We start from the raw sequence: 15,311 nt of genomic DNA on the forward strand, positions 1-15,311 counted from the left end.
AAAAATAATCCAAAGTTGAAAAGATTCCATCAGAATTGAGACATACCAATGTTGAGTTTGTATCTGCTCTGAGCTGCCATGATTGGCCTCATTTAAATTCCTCTATTAGAAGAGTTGGAATGGCTGCTTATTTTGGGTGCAGGGTTACATATTTATTTCAGTTGATGATGTCAGTAGATGAAATTATGCAAGGCATGGCCTTTACTTCAACAGGAAAGGAAAGGGTAAATAGGCTGGGTTAATAGAAAACTTGGGAGGAGGAGGGTGGCACTGTCATGAATGAAAAATACCACAGTTACAAGTGTCACAGCAGCACCTTTTTTAATATAGGAAGGTCAAAAAGAAATAAAGTTTTATGAAAGGTTAGGACTGAAACAAACCTTCAATTTGAGAAGAAAACAACAAAATAATAATGGCCTTCTGCATCAGCTCAAACAGTTGTTGGTTGAAAATGTTCATCAATCAAGAAGATAGTCAGTAAAACAAAAATTTAATGTTTTTGTAAACTCTTCAAAGAAGTGAACAGTGCTCACAGTATGAAAGAAAAATACAACATGTTTATTACCCTTAATAAAGTCCTTACCTTATTTAAAAGGTGTTCTTTCCCAAAGTAACCCAAATTAGGGCAAAGTCTACAAAGAATCCCTGAATTATTCAACAAATAAATGTATCTTGTAAGGTAAAAAGGAAACGGTTTCTGTCAGTCAGAAACAGATCTGATGTTGATGCTATAGATCCCTGAAAACCATAGTGCAAAATATTGAAGGTTATTGCAAAATATTGGAAACAGTAATACAGATACCAAAGTAAATGCATTATGAGAAAAATAGTCACACCAGATAAGAAAATAAAGAGAGAATGGGATATGGCAAAGGAGGAGACTGATAGAACCACAAATAAATAGGAGGAGATAGCATTAAGAGTAAAAGATACATTGGTAACAGATGTGTGCAGTTTTGCAAAACAGGTCAATGAGCCTTTTACCGAAAGATGGAGTTGTCAGGTTCAGCAGATGGTATCATGGAATGTCTCAGACCAGCCATTACAAATAACTTCAGTAAAACAATATGACCTTTACTACACTAGAAGTAATGTCAATCATAAAATCTTTAAAATCAAAAAATTCTAGAAATCACGATAAAACATCAACAAGGTTAACTAAAGAATTTTCTTCTAAGTTTAGTAAAACATTATGTTATTTGTGAAATATCATTTATCAGTGCAATATTTCTTGAATGGTTGAAAGACGCTGCTGTTAAACCTTTGTATAACAAAGGAGATAAATAAATAGCACTAACTTTCCTTCCAATTTCACTTTTGCCAGAATTCTCAAAAACTTTGGCAAAGATAATATCAATTTCACTTCTCAATCATCTAACTACAAATAATACACTACCTGACAAAAAAGTAAAGCACCAAGAAGACATACTCAGATGTGAATGTAACTTCATATACTGACAGTATTGGTGGGTATGTGAATGATGGAGATGCAATTCTCTATGACAGCTAGAACAACAATGAGAGTACATTATTTTTGTTCATGTTTAGTGTTGTTACCAGATCTGGTAGGATATAGAAAGGGCACAAACAGTATCAGATAATGAGTGATTGTTGTGAAGGACACAGAGATGCCTCACAATCAAGTGGGAAAGTATTATCAACAGAGCTTGAAAGAGGCATCATTGTGGGACTCCATTTGACTGGCTGATCAAATTGTGCAATATCTACATTTGCGGAACATTTGAACGTGATAGTGGGTGATGGAGTGTATAGGAACATGTATAGGAACACGAGGGCAGGCATAGGTACCATGAAAGTCCCAGTTGACCACAAGTGACCATCATGAGGGAGGATCACCATAGTGTGCACTAAGCACATTGCAGGCCCTTCACATCTGTGCATGCCATCTGAGAACAAGTAATTGACTCCATGCAGCATTCCACGGCATCCTTCACCATTGGTTGGAGACTAGGAAATTATCATCCCATACATAGGATGCTGTTAGCACTGCAATACAAATGTCCATGTCTGGATTATTGTAGTGACTGAGAAGCATGGACTCCTGGAGTCATGGCATGGGGGGCCACCTGGTTTGAGCAAAGGGTGTTTTGTGGGAATGTTGACAACATAACAATATGCCACAGACCTCCTGTGTCCTCATGTCTTACCTCTCATGCAACAGTAGAGTGGTACCATCTTTCAACATTATTCATACATGACACATGACTCTGTGAACTGGCAGCATGGTGCTGATGTAGTCCTGTGACCAGAAAGATACCCAAATCTATCCCCACTAGAAAATGTGTGGGCCAGTTCCGATATCAGCTAAGCCCCAGTGTCACTATCCAAGATATCAAGGATGAGTTAACAATTGTGGGCCAGACAGCTTGCCTCAGGAGAGAATACAAGGCTTTACAGCTTCCTTCCCAACTGAATCATAGATACGCTCAGGCTAGAGGGGTTGCAATGTTGATAAGTGAGCCCATACTGCTACGTTCTTTGTATCTCTCAGACAGGGAACAAAAGATGTCAATAGAAAAGATTCCTGTATTAAGCTATCATAAATTATCCAGTTGGGAACTAGAGTAGAGCGTCAATTATCCGAAGTAATTGGGGGACATGGGTGTTCAGAAAATTGGTTTGTTCGGATAATCAAACTGTACATGTTTATTTGCCAAAAAGAAGTACTGGACAGTAAATTTATTCATAAAAACAGGAATCTCTTTTAGAAAGGACAACAATGTTTACGTTTAAGCATTTTGTATCATCAAGTTCACTTCTTCACGCAGCAACACACAAGTGGTCGTAACAGAGAACAGAAGGTGACTGTTTGCACTGTGAGAAGCTCTTCTTGGGGGCACACAGTCCTTCGATCTGCGTGGAGCAGCACGCCTTAACTCTCAGCTGGCGCAGCTGTTGCTGTGAACAGCTTTCATACTGCCGCTACTTCTACTGCCAATGCCAAGCCAGCAGAAGTGTGCTGATTGTTGAAACATAGCGACTGGTGGCTTAGCCGGTCAGCAGCGCCTTGTGAAGGACCCATTAGAAGCAATGTTCCACCAGTGGTGGCCCAGTGCAGCAACTACTGTGGGAATCTTGATTTGGGAGTGAGGGGGATGATGGATGGTAGGGTGGGATAATCAATACTCCACTGTAATTAAAATGGTGTGTCCCACAATGTTCCATCTTAGGACCTGTATTTTTTCTCATGTATATCAATAATTGTTCATGAATAACATGACCATATTCCAAGTTTGCTTTTGTTTGCAAATGATACAAACATTGTAATAAATAGCAAATGAAATATAGCTTTAGAAATATTGGTTGATGAAATGTTCATGGACATTAACGAATGTTTCCTAGACAATTCTTTCTCACTAAACTTTGAAAAAATATGCTAAGTGCTGTTCAGAAGAGCAAATATGTTTCCCAGCCATGGATACCTAAAATATGATGACAAGCTGAGAGATGAAGGTACTAGTGTTAAATTTTTGAGATTTTAAGTTGAAGATAAATTCAGCTAGGAGAAGGATACAACATAATTACTGAAGTCCCTACATAAATCTTAATTTACAGTGCAGATGTTGTCAGATGTAGGTAACATAAAAAATAACTTTGTTAGTTTCAGTTTATAATGGTATACAGAATCATTTTTTGGGGCAACTTACCAAAACAAGATTATGGAACACTGGATCCAAAAATAAGTAATATGAATTCTTTGTGGTGTGAGCTCAAGAACATACTGCAGAGGCCTGTTCAAGAGAAAGAAATTCACACATTGAGCAAGTCAATAACATGTTGCTCCACCTCTGGGTGTTATGCAAGCAGTTATTCAGCTGTGCATTGATCGATAGAGTTGTTGAATGACCTCCTGAGAGACAATGTGTCAAATTCTGTCCAATTAGTGCATTAGATTGTCAAAACCTGAGCTAGTTAGAGGGCCCTGCCCATAATGGTACAAATTTTCTCAGTTGCAGAGAGATCTGATGATCATTCTGGCCAAGGTAGGGATAGGAATGGATGAAGACAAGCAGTAGAAACTCTCACCATGTGTGAGCGGACATTATCTTGCTGAAATGTAAGCACAGGACAGCTTACCATCTAGGGCAACAAAACAAGGCAAAGAATATCATCGACATATTGCTGCATTGTAGGATATTGTGGATGAAAATTAAAAGGGTCATTATATGAAATGAAATGGCACCCCATCGCTCCTGGTTGTCAGGTCATATGGCAGGTGACAGTGGTGACATGCCAATTGTCATCCACAATATCCTTACAATGCAGCAATATGTCGATGATATTCTTTGCCTTGTTTTGTTGCCCTAGATGGTAAGCTGTCCTGTGCTTACATTTCAGCAAGATAATGTCTGCTCACACATGGTGAGAGTTTCTACTGCTTGTCTTCATGCTTGTCAAACCCTATCTTGGCCAGGAATATCCTGTAATCTCTTCCCAAATGAGAATGTCTGGAGAATTGTAGGCAGAACCCACCAGTAATCTCGAAATCTAACATGCTAGTTAGATATAATTTGGCATGATATTCCTCAGGAGGACATCCAACAACTGTCTCAAGTCAAATTATGGTTTTGCATAAGGGCAAGAGGGGGATCAATGCATTATTGACTTTGTTCTATTTCTGAAGCTCTTTCTCTTGGATGAATCATCCAATTTTTGTTAAGTTGTAATAATTTGTTTGCTGGTATATTTACATCATATCTTTCAATTTATGCCGCATGCAGATAATTCCTTCATGGCACATAATTTTTTTCTCTTAGAGTGTATTTATTCCATATTGAAACTTGACATAATAAACATATCTCTTTATCAAACCAACATTTAATTCCATGCCATGGAATCAACATTAGAAATAAGAATAATTTTGAGAAAGATTTAACGTCACTTACTTTTTGCCCAGACGTATGTCCATTATTTAGGAGCATGTATTTCTAATACTTTTCCAGCAGTTATAAAAAATTTAACAACTAATAAATATGAGTTTCAGCCTAATGGATTTATTGGTGGTTCCTTGTTCTCCTCTGATGAAATTCTCAGCAGAGCTGGCTGATGTGTATATATTATTAACAATACCAAATAATGTGAATTTTATGTAAAAATCTGACTGCACTGCTGTACCAATCCAGTGTTTTAATTTAAGTGAAGCAAATAAGAGCTGTAAATTGATTTTCTCTTCAATGATGGAGTCAGCAAGACAGCCATCAGTGCAGTAGAATTTACATCTTTGTTTCTTGAATTGTGCTATAACTGTGAACTGATCTTGAGCTTGAGAACTACATTGCTAATAGCCTTGCAACAGAACCATTCTTCCTTAAAGATATGATTTGATTTACACTGATAATATGAACTTCATTAACTGACAACTTTATAGTCATTAACTATATCCTTGAAAATTTATTATTTGTCCATTGATACCATCTTGATCTGGCCTTGTAACACTAACCAAAATGGCGTTGCTGTGCTGGTACTGTGAACGGCTGAAAGCAAGGGGAAACTACAGCCGTAATTTTTCCCCAGGGCATGCAGCTTTACTGTAGGGTTAAATGATGATGGCGTCCTCTTGGATAAAAGATTCTGGAGGTAAAATAGTCCCCCATTTGGATCTCCGGGCAGTGACTACTCAAGAGGATGTCATTATCAGGAGAAAGAAAACTGGCGTTCTATGGATCGGAGTGTGGAATGTAAGATCCCTCAATCGGGCAGGTAGGTCAGAAAATTAAAAAAGGGAAATGGATAGGTTAAACTTATATAATAAAGTGGGAATTAGTGAGGTTCAGTGGCAGGAGGAACAAGATTTTTGGTCAGGTGAATACAGGGTTATAAATACAAAATCAAATGGGGGTAATGCAGGAGTAGGTTTAATTATGAATAAAGAAATAGGAGTGCGAGTAAGTTACTACAAACAGCATAGTGAACACATTATTGTGGCCAAGATAGACATGAAGCCCACACCTACTACAGTAGTACAATTTTATATGACAACTAGCTCTGCAAATGATGAAGAAATTGATGAAATGGATGGTGAGATAAAAGAAATTATTCAGGTAGTGAAGGGAGATGAAAATTTAATAGTCATGGGTGACTGGAATTCGGTAGTAGGAAAAGGGAGAGGAGGAAACATAGTCAGTGAATATGGATTGGGGGTAAGAAATGAAAGAGGAAGCTGTCTGGTAGAATTTTGCACAGAGCATAACTTAATCATAGCTAACACTTTATTCAAGAATCATAAAAGAAGGTTGTATACATGGAAGAATCCTGGAGGTACTAGAAGGCATCAGATAGATTATATAATGGTAAGACCAAGACTTAGGAACAAGGTTTTAAATTGTAAGACATTTCCAGAGACAGATGTTGACTCTGACCACAATCTATTGGTTCTGAAACGTAGATTAAAACTAAAGAAACTGCAAAAAGGTGAGACCTGGATAAACTGACTAAACCAGAGGTTGTACAGAGTTTCAGGGGGAGCATAAGGGAACAATTGACAGAAATGGGGGAAAGAAATACAGTAGGAGAAGAATGGGTAGCTGTGAGGGATGAAGTAGTGAAGGCAGCAGAGGATCAACTAGGTAAAAAGACGAGGGCTAGTAGGACACTGTGGGTAACAGAAGAAATATTGAATTTAATTGATGAAAGGAGAAAATATAAAAATGCAGTAAATGAAGCAGACAAAAAGGAATACCAACGTCTCAAAAATGACATCGACAGGAAGTGCAAAATGGCTAAGCAGGGATGGCTAGAGGACAAATGTAAGGATGTAGAGGCTTATCTCACTAGGAGTAAGACAGATACTGCCTACAGGAGAATTAAAGGGACATTTGGAATAAAAAGGAACAATGTACTTGAATATCAATAGCTCAGATGGTAACCCAGTTCTAAGCAAAGAAGGGAAAGCAGAAAGGTGGAAGGACTATATAGAGGGTCTATAGAAGGGTGATGTACTTGAGGACAATATTATGGAAATGGAAGAGAATGTAGATGAAGATGAAATGGGAGATACGATACTGTGTGAAGAGTTTGACAGAGCACTGAAAGACCTGAGTTGAAACAAAGCCCCGGGAGTAGACAACATTCCTTTAGGACAACTGACAGCCTTGGGAGAGCCAGTCCTGATAAAACTCTACCATCTGGTGAGCAAGATGTATGAGACAGGTGAAATACCCTCAGACTACAAGAAGAATATAATAGTTCCAATCCAAAAGAAAGCAGGTGTTGACAGATATGAAAATTACCGAACTATCAGTTTAATAAGTCACAGGTGCAAAATACTAACACAGATTCTTTACAGACGAATGGAAAAACTGGTAGAAGCTGACCTCGGGGAAGATCAGTTTTGATTCCACAGAAATATTTGAACTGGCCCTATGACTTATCTTAGAAGATAGATTAAGGAAAGGCTAACCTACGCTTCTAGCATTTGTAGACTTAGAGAAAGCTTTTGACAATATTGACTGGAATACTCTCTTTCAAATTCTAAAGGTGGTAGGGGTAAAATACAGGGAGTGAAAGGCTACTTACAATTTGTACAGAAACCAGATGGCAGTTATAAGAGTCAAGGGACAAGAAAGGAAAGCAGTGGTTGGGAAGGCAGTGAGACAGGGTTGTAGCCTCTCCCCGATGTTATGCAATCTGTATATTGAGCAAGCAGTAAAGGAAACAAAAGAAAAATTTGGAGTAGGAATTTAAATCCATGGAGCAGAAATAAAAACTTTGAGGTCCACCGATGACATTGTAATTCTGTCAGAGACAGCAAAGGACTTGGAAATGCAGTTGAACAGTTTGGACAGTGTCTTGAAAGGAGGGTATAAGGTGAACATCAACACAAACAAAGAAAGGATAATGGAATGTAGTCAAATTAAGTCAGGTGATGCTGAGGGAATTAGGTTAGGAAAGGAGACACATAAAGTAGTAAAGGAATTTTGATATTTGGGGAGCAAAATAACTGATGATGGTCGAAGTAGAGAAGATATAAAGTGTAGACTGGCAATGGCAAGGAAAGCGTTACTGAAGAAGAGAGTTTGTTAACATTGAGTATAGATTTAAGTGTCAGGAAGTCGTTTCTGGAAGTATTTGTATGGAGTGTAGCAATGTATGGAAGTGAAACATGGACAATAAATAGTTTGGACAAGAAGAGAATAGCAGCTTTCGAAATGTGGTGCTACAGAATGAATGCTGAAGATTGGATGGGTGGATCACGTAACTAATGAGGAGGTATTGAATACAATAGGAGAGAAGAGGAGTTTGTGGCACAAGTTGACAAGAAGAAGGGACCAGTTGGTAGGACATGTTCTGAGGCATCAAGGGATCACAAATTTAGCATTTGAGGGCAGCGTAGAGGGTAAAAATCATAGAGGTTGACCAAGAGATGAATACACTAAGCAGTTTCAGAAGGATGTAGGTTGCAGTAAGTACCGAGAGATGAAGAAGCTTGCACAGGATAGGGTAGCATGGAGAGCTGCATCAAACCAGTCTCAGGACTGAAGATCACGACAACAACAACAACATCTTCAAAGAACAGCATCAGCGCATTATGCAACTGAACTTCTCAATCATGTAAAATTACTTGGAGTCCCTTCCAATGAACTTGATCTGCAAGTGATGGTTCCAACAGTGTTACTGCAGAACACTGGGCAGCCACATTGTGTTGATGAAGCAGTTGCTACAATCTTTAAAGCAGATTATAACTAAAACCACCACCTGAAAACTGTGTGCTAAAGAAAAGTCATTTTCATATCCATGCCCCCCATCAAACTAATGGACATGCTCCTCAGATTGTCTTATGTAGGGATGAAAAACAAGTTACAGTGTACGACTGTTCAAGCAGCTAACCACAACTTGGAGAGTCAATGTTTTTCATACGGACAATTTTACCTTCCTTGTGCATGGAAATCAAGTGGAAAAATACACATTTATAATTTTAACAGTTTAAGGCTATAAATAGCAGGTAACTTATTTTTAAAAAAAGGTACTTGTAGCAACAAGGGCATACAGAAAGAAAGCAGATATAAACACAAAAAATATTTAGAACTTCAGATTATAAAAACCAAGACAAAAATGTAAGAATACAATGTAAGATGAAAAAGTCATCAGTTTTCCAAGAGAAAATGACATGGGATGTAAAGTGATTTTTGATATTTTTCCTACCAGTAGGTATAGTGGATTTGTTTTAAAATAGTTAATTATTTCATTTCTATTGCTTCTAGAATACATAAATCATTTCTTACAATACATGAGCTGTGAGGACGGGGTATGAGTTGTGCTTGTGTATCTCAGTTGGCAGAGCACTTGCTGCTAAAGGCAAAGGTTCTGAGTTCGAGTCTCGGTTCGGCACGCAGTTTTAATCTGCTACGAAAGTTTCATATCAGTGCACACTCCGCTGCAGAGTAAAAATCTCGTCATGGAAACATCCACCAGGCTGTGGCTAAGCCATGTCTCTGCAATATCCTTTCTTTGAGGAGTGCAAGTCCTGCAATGTTTGCATGAGAGCTTCTGTAAGGTTTGGAAGGTAGGAGATGAGGTACTGGAGGAAGTAAAGCTGTGAGGACAGGTCGTGAGTTGTGCTTGGGTAGCTCAATTGGTAGAGCACTTTCCCGTGAAAGGCAAAGATCCTGAGTTCGAGTTTTGGTCTGGCACACAGTTTTAATCTGCCAGGAAAGTTTCATATCAGCGCACACTCTGCTGCAGAGTGAAATCTCATTCTGGAAAAATTTTCATATAGATAAAAATACGTTTGATCCACAGATCCTTACTGAAGAGGTCATCAAGAAAGCAGAACATTCTATAAAAAGAAGAATATATAATACTAATTTACAAAAGAAGTGGTGTATTAATATTCCCTCCACAGATCCTTAAAGTGAAATGAGATTCAAGGAACATAATTTCATCTAAAAGTTAATAATTAACTATCATAAATATGTAAATGTATGTGCATTGAAGCCCATAAGTTCATTTTACAACATTACTTACACAGACTGCTTTATTGCATGGAAGATATGGAGATGTCAGTTTTATAACACTCACATTACATACTTAATATTATTAATAACATGTAGATCTACATCTCATAGTTCTACTTAGAAGTTATCAGAAGTGTAAAAAGACTTGGCCATAAATAAATCCTTTACAACCATTTTAAATTGTACTTTATTAGTAGCAAAATTTTAAAGGTGTGTAGCAAGTACTGAAGATGTACTTTCCTGTATAGTGAACATATTTCTGGATCATATTAAGGATTATTTGCCTTCCTGTCATTGACTATATACTTGATTTCATATCTGACACAATGTTCTTGTCATGTGCAAACAAATCATTGCAATGTTACTGATGAAATATCTTTAATATACACAAGAAAAATTAAGTGCCCTAATGGGGAAACTAATGAGGAGGTACTGAAACTGGGGAGAAGAGGAATTTGTGGCCCAGCTTGACTAGAAAAAGGGATCGGTTGGTAGGACATGTTCCGAGGCATCAAGGGATCACTAATTTACTATTGGAGAGCAGCGTGGAGGGTAAAAATCATAGAGGGAGACCAAGAGACTAAGCAGATTCAGATTGATGCAGGTTGCAGTAGTTACTTGGAAATGAAGGGGCTTGCATAGGATAGGGTGGCATGGAGACCTGCATGAAACCAGTCTTTGGACTGCAACAACAACAACAATAATAAGGAAACTCATGGGATACAACATGTAATTAGTTCCCAGTTGTATGGTGACTGATGACTTAATACATGACTGTTTCTATTGACACCCTTTGGTTCCTGTCAGACAGAAATGATTTGAACCATTCTGCAGCATTTTATTGTTTCAACATAATACTGTAATTTACTTAAAGGTGTATTGTGATTTGTGCAGTCAAATAATGCCTTTGACAAATCTCACAAGATAACAGTAGACTAATTTATTCTCTAATGAATATAATAGATTTTCACTGTTGTACAAATAGATTTCTCCGTATCTGAACCTTTTCTGGAATCCATTTCTCAAAATAAATGGCTTCCTATAAATTTTCAAACACTTTTAATTTACATCACAAATATTAACTGACTATGAAACCATCACTCAAGATAACAAGCCTATGTTACTTTCATTAATAGGCCTATAGATACACATTTTATCTATTGGTATTATTGTAGTATTTGTGTTTTGTAGGAGTATGGGCGGAGCTTACTTTCACCTTTATATGAACAATTTGGAGGATACAGTGGAAAATATCAGTCTGAAGACAGGAGTACTCAAGATATTGTAGAAAGTATTATGTGTAATTTGGGAGCTGAAGATTGTATTGAAGCACTTGCATCCAAGAATTCTTTTGGAAATGGAACGTAAGTTCAGAACAAGTCTTTATGAAAATTGTCACTTTACATAAATGACAAAAACCTTACACTGTGAATAAATGTACATGTGTTTGTCTGAATAACTGCTGCTTCAAATATCATATTACATGAGATCAAATGACTTTGTGTCCAAGGACAACCTATACTGGACTGACACTTTCACGCTACCAGAAACAGTCAGTTTTATGAACAAAATATTTGTGTAACTTTGGTGATGTCCAACATATTCACAAGGAATTCTATTGAGAGAAGTGAAACAATTTTATATACACACATAACGATCCTTTTTAGAGAACAAAAATCTCCTCTATGAAAATTAACATGGATTCCACATTGTGAGACGCGTGAAACTTAGCTCACTCTGTCTATCACTTAGATCTAGAGTCCTGTAGGTACTAGCACCCAGACTGGTGGAATTTTCCTTTCCTTTCAGAGGTCAGTTCTGTATTGTTATTTGGTAAACAAAATAAGAGCATACCAAGAAAGACTAGACTACTTCATGAGATATGATCAAAAAGTAATGGGAATTTTTGTTTTTCTTAAAGGATCTTTGTTGATTCATCAACATCAACCTCGTCCAGTTCAAAGAAATCCTCCTCTGATATATTTCATTCGTGCCAACTCTTTTTTATAATTTTGGAAGCACTTCTGGAACTTGCTTCTTCGTATGGTGTTCAGCTCATTCAGCAATTCTGTTTTATCTCATCAATGGTGACAAAATGACATCCTTTCACGGTTCTCTTCAGCTTTGGGAATAGAAAGAGTCACAGGGGCCCATATACACCAAATTTGGTAGCTGAGGCAACATGACTGTTTTGCTTTTGAGCAGAAGATCATGAACAAGAATTGAGGTGTGAGTGGGAGCACTATCATGATCCAATTTCCGTGAGTGATTTTGACACAGTTCTGGCTGTTCCTCTTCAGACTGCTTCACACAAATGTAGCATAGTTTCCGGGCAGTATTCCTTATTGATCGTATGACCATAAGGTAGCAACTCATGATGGACTATCCCATTGTAATCAAAGAGTCGAAGTTCTTGAGCATTGTCAACTTGATTCAGCAATTCCTGAGCAATATCTATATGACAGTGTTTTTGGTTGAAATTCAACAATTTTGGAACAAAGTTTTTGCTTCTTGTTTCATGCCCAAATCATAAAAAATTGCTTGGAATGTGGCAACAGATATGCCAACTTTGTCAGCAATCTCTGTGATGGTGATTCCATGATTTTCCAGAACTTTTTTTTCCTTTACTTCTCCCACATTGTCAGCAGTAATTCATGTGCTAGTACATCCAGGGTGGTCATTTTCTTTAACATCTTCTCGACCCTCTTTGGAATGTTTATATCTCTCATAAACTCTTGTCTTACTCTTAGGAGATTCACCAAAACCCACAGTCACCATTTTGAATGTGGTGTTGCACTTTATTCCTTCTTTCAAGCAGAATTCAGTGCAAATTCTTTGATCTACCTTTTTCAAAATAACAAATTTTTTGAGGACTGGAAGACACATATAACCTTTTTTTGGCTACCAAAAGGAAACCAGATATTCAAAACAACTGAAAATGTGGACATACATCAGAAAAATGTGCACCAACAAGATGAAAAAAAACTGAAATTTCAATGTATAAAGCCTGCAAAATTAAAAAAAAATCCTGTTACTTTTTTTATCACACCTGATATATCTAGTCTGACTTCATAAGCTTTTATTTTGTTTACCAGATGAAAGATGGACTGATCTCTGAAATCCAAGGAAAACCCTATCAATATAAACATATATACAAAATCTAATAGATAATTTTGTGTGGATTGGCATGGCTTCAGAGGGATTGAAATGAAATAAATGAATGTGGTCTGCCTGTCACCTGTGACCATCTTCCCTACCATCAGTTTAAAAGGATGTCACCTGATAGTTTGTTACTCTGTGGACCACAACACTGTCAGGTTCATATACTACAGGGATCTAGACTGCCAATTGAAATTTATTGATGAATGAAGAAAACAGGAGGAGACTACAGAGCAGTAACAATGAGAGGAAGAAAACAAAGGCAGGTATATTCTCATAAACACTTGGAAATTGGAGGGAGTCTTCATAAAAACAGACGGGAACTAGCCAGTCCACAATTTTGGACTATACAGGTGAAATGTGAGCTTGCTGTGGGCCAAGTGACAAGTACATGAAAAGACATAAAATATGAACATAAATAAGAATAATTACACCCGTCACTAGACACAGTTTGAAGCAGCATAAGAAAGGTAAACTCCAGGATATGAATCACAAATGAAGCTAAAGAGCCATGAGAAGAAACTTGTTACAAGCACACAGACAGGGCCAGCATGACAAATCTTATCAAATCTGATCTCTGTTGGTGCAAAGTGAATATTTTCATCTTAAACATTGACAGTTTTTCTTTGAGTGCTTTGCTACAAATGATTTGACAAATAGAGAGCATAACTGTCCATGTTTGCTTTCCAGGTACTGGAAATAAACACATGAATCACGAAATAGCAGTTACTACCATACAGTAAGGCAGTTACTACCATACCAGAAAGTAAAGCCTATTAAATACTGCAACAAAATGAGCCTGAGAGGGGGTCCCTCAGCATTTTGTAACCATGAGTAGTTGCACATTGTGTGCTTCCTTTGCAAGCAAAAGACACCCTGCTGTCAACTTAAGTGGGAGTGGGCACACCGAAGACCACTTAAGTCTTGCTGCTGAGGGTCAGACCGGTGCCCTTACACACAGGTTGGAATTCCTGGGGATACTCTACCTGTGGGACTGGTTCTTCTACACAAACAATACCTCAGCTTGAATTTGAAGTAATGGCCACTGGAATTTTACTAAATCTATGTCACATTTCTTATCTTTATAATTATGTGATTGGTGACCACGAAAATTGCTCCACCTTGCCATTCGGTAGTTTCTTATTTAGGCAAGCTATTGGTGGCATCAGATGGCTTGGAAAAAATCACTTTTAATGGGTAAACAAATAGACTAAATTCAGTGTCTTTTAGTTAAAGAGTGTACATCCCCATGCCTCCTATTATTGAACTCAATGCATAAGCAACCAGAATATGTGGTTGGAAATGTTTTAACTTTGTTTATCTCTCTATTTTTATCATGGCACTGGGCTGGACAGCTACAGAGACTTTGCTACATGCATCTCCAGAAGTCTGTGTTACAGTTGGAAGCTCCATGAGCTTGTTTGCAAATGATGCTGTTGTACATAGGAATACAGCAACTCCAAAAAACTGTAGTGAAATGCTGCAACATATGCAAAGTACTTATGCTGATTGCTTCATGGAGAGGCAGCTTACTCTAAATTTATATGAAAATAACCTAGTTTGCATACATAGCTAAAGAGATCCATTACTATTTGATTACCCCAGTGTTGATTAATCACTGAAAACAGTTAACAGCCACAAAATATTTAGTAATAACCACCTGGAATAAACTACACTGAAGTGACAACATAAAACAGATGTAGGATCTTGGATGAATCTTCAGGAAATGTAATTCATACATAAAAGAAGTGGCTTACAAAACACTCATTTGATTGATTATGGAGTACTGTTCATCAACCTGGGATCCTTACCAGGTAGGATTAATAGAAGAGATTGGAAATATACAGTGAAGACCAGTGGAATTGTTCAGAGATTTGCTTAGGAAATACAAGTGGATTACAGAAATATACAAAAAATTCCAGTGGCAGATGTAACAAGAGAGGCTTTGTGCATCATGCAGAGATGTCTGGTTAAAAATTCAAGAGTGGACATGCCACATACACATCATGAAATGACTGAGATGATAAAATCAGAGAAATTAAAGATCATCTTGTGGCTTTTTGACTATCATTCTTCACAGCACCAATTTTGAATGGTTTTGTGAAGGGGGAAATTGTGGTGGAGCCAGAAGTACCCTTCTCAAATGCCATAAGGTGCTTGTGAAGTAGAATTTAGATC

The 15,311-nt window shown here is 37.5% G+C and overlaps 1 protein-coding gene across 2 annotated transcripts in view; it reads left to right on the top strand.

Annotated features, from left to right (window-relative positions):
• LOC126269625 (aminopeptidase Ey-like) overlaps positions 1-15,311 on the top strand; it is a 216,498-nt gene that overhangs the window by 157,118 nt on the left and 44,069 nt on the right. For both annotated transcript variants that reach the window (XM_049974006.1, XM_049974007.1), the window contains exon 14: positions 11,166-11,338. In XM_049974006.1, coding sequence (XP_049829963.1) covers positions 11,166-11,338 — 173 coding nt within the window. The remainder of the gene's footprint in view (positions 1-11,165; positions 11,339-15,311) is intronic.

Source organism: Schistocerca gregaria, chromosome 1 (assembly GCF_023897955.1).
Source record: "Schistocerca gregaria isolate iqSchGreg1 chromosome 1, iqSchGreg1.2, whole genome shotgun sequence".
Taxonomy (NCBI): domain Eukaryota; kingdom Metazoa; phylum Arthropoda; class Insecta; order Orthoptera; family Acrididae; genus Schistocerca; species Schistocerca gregaria.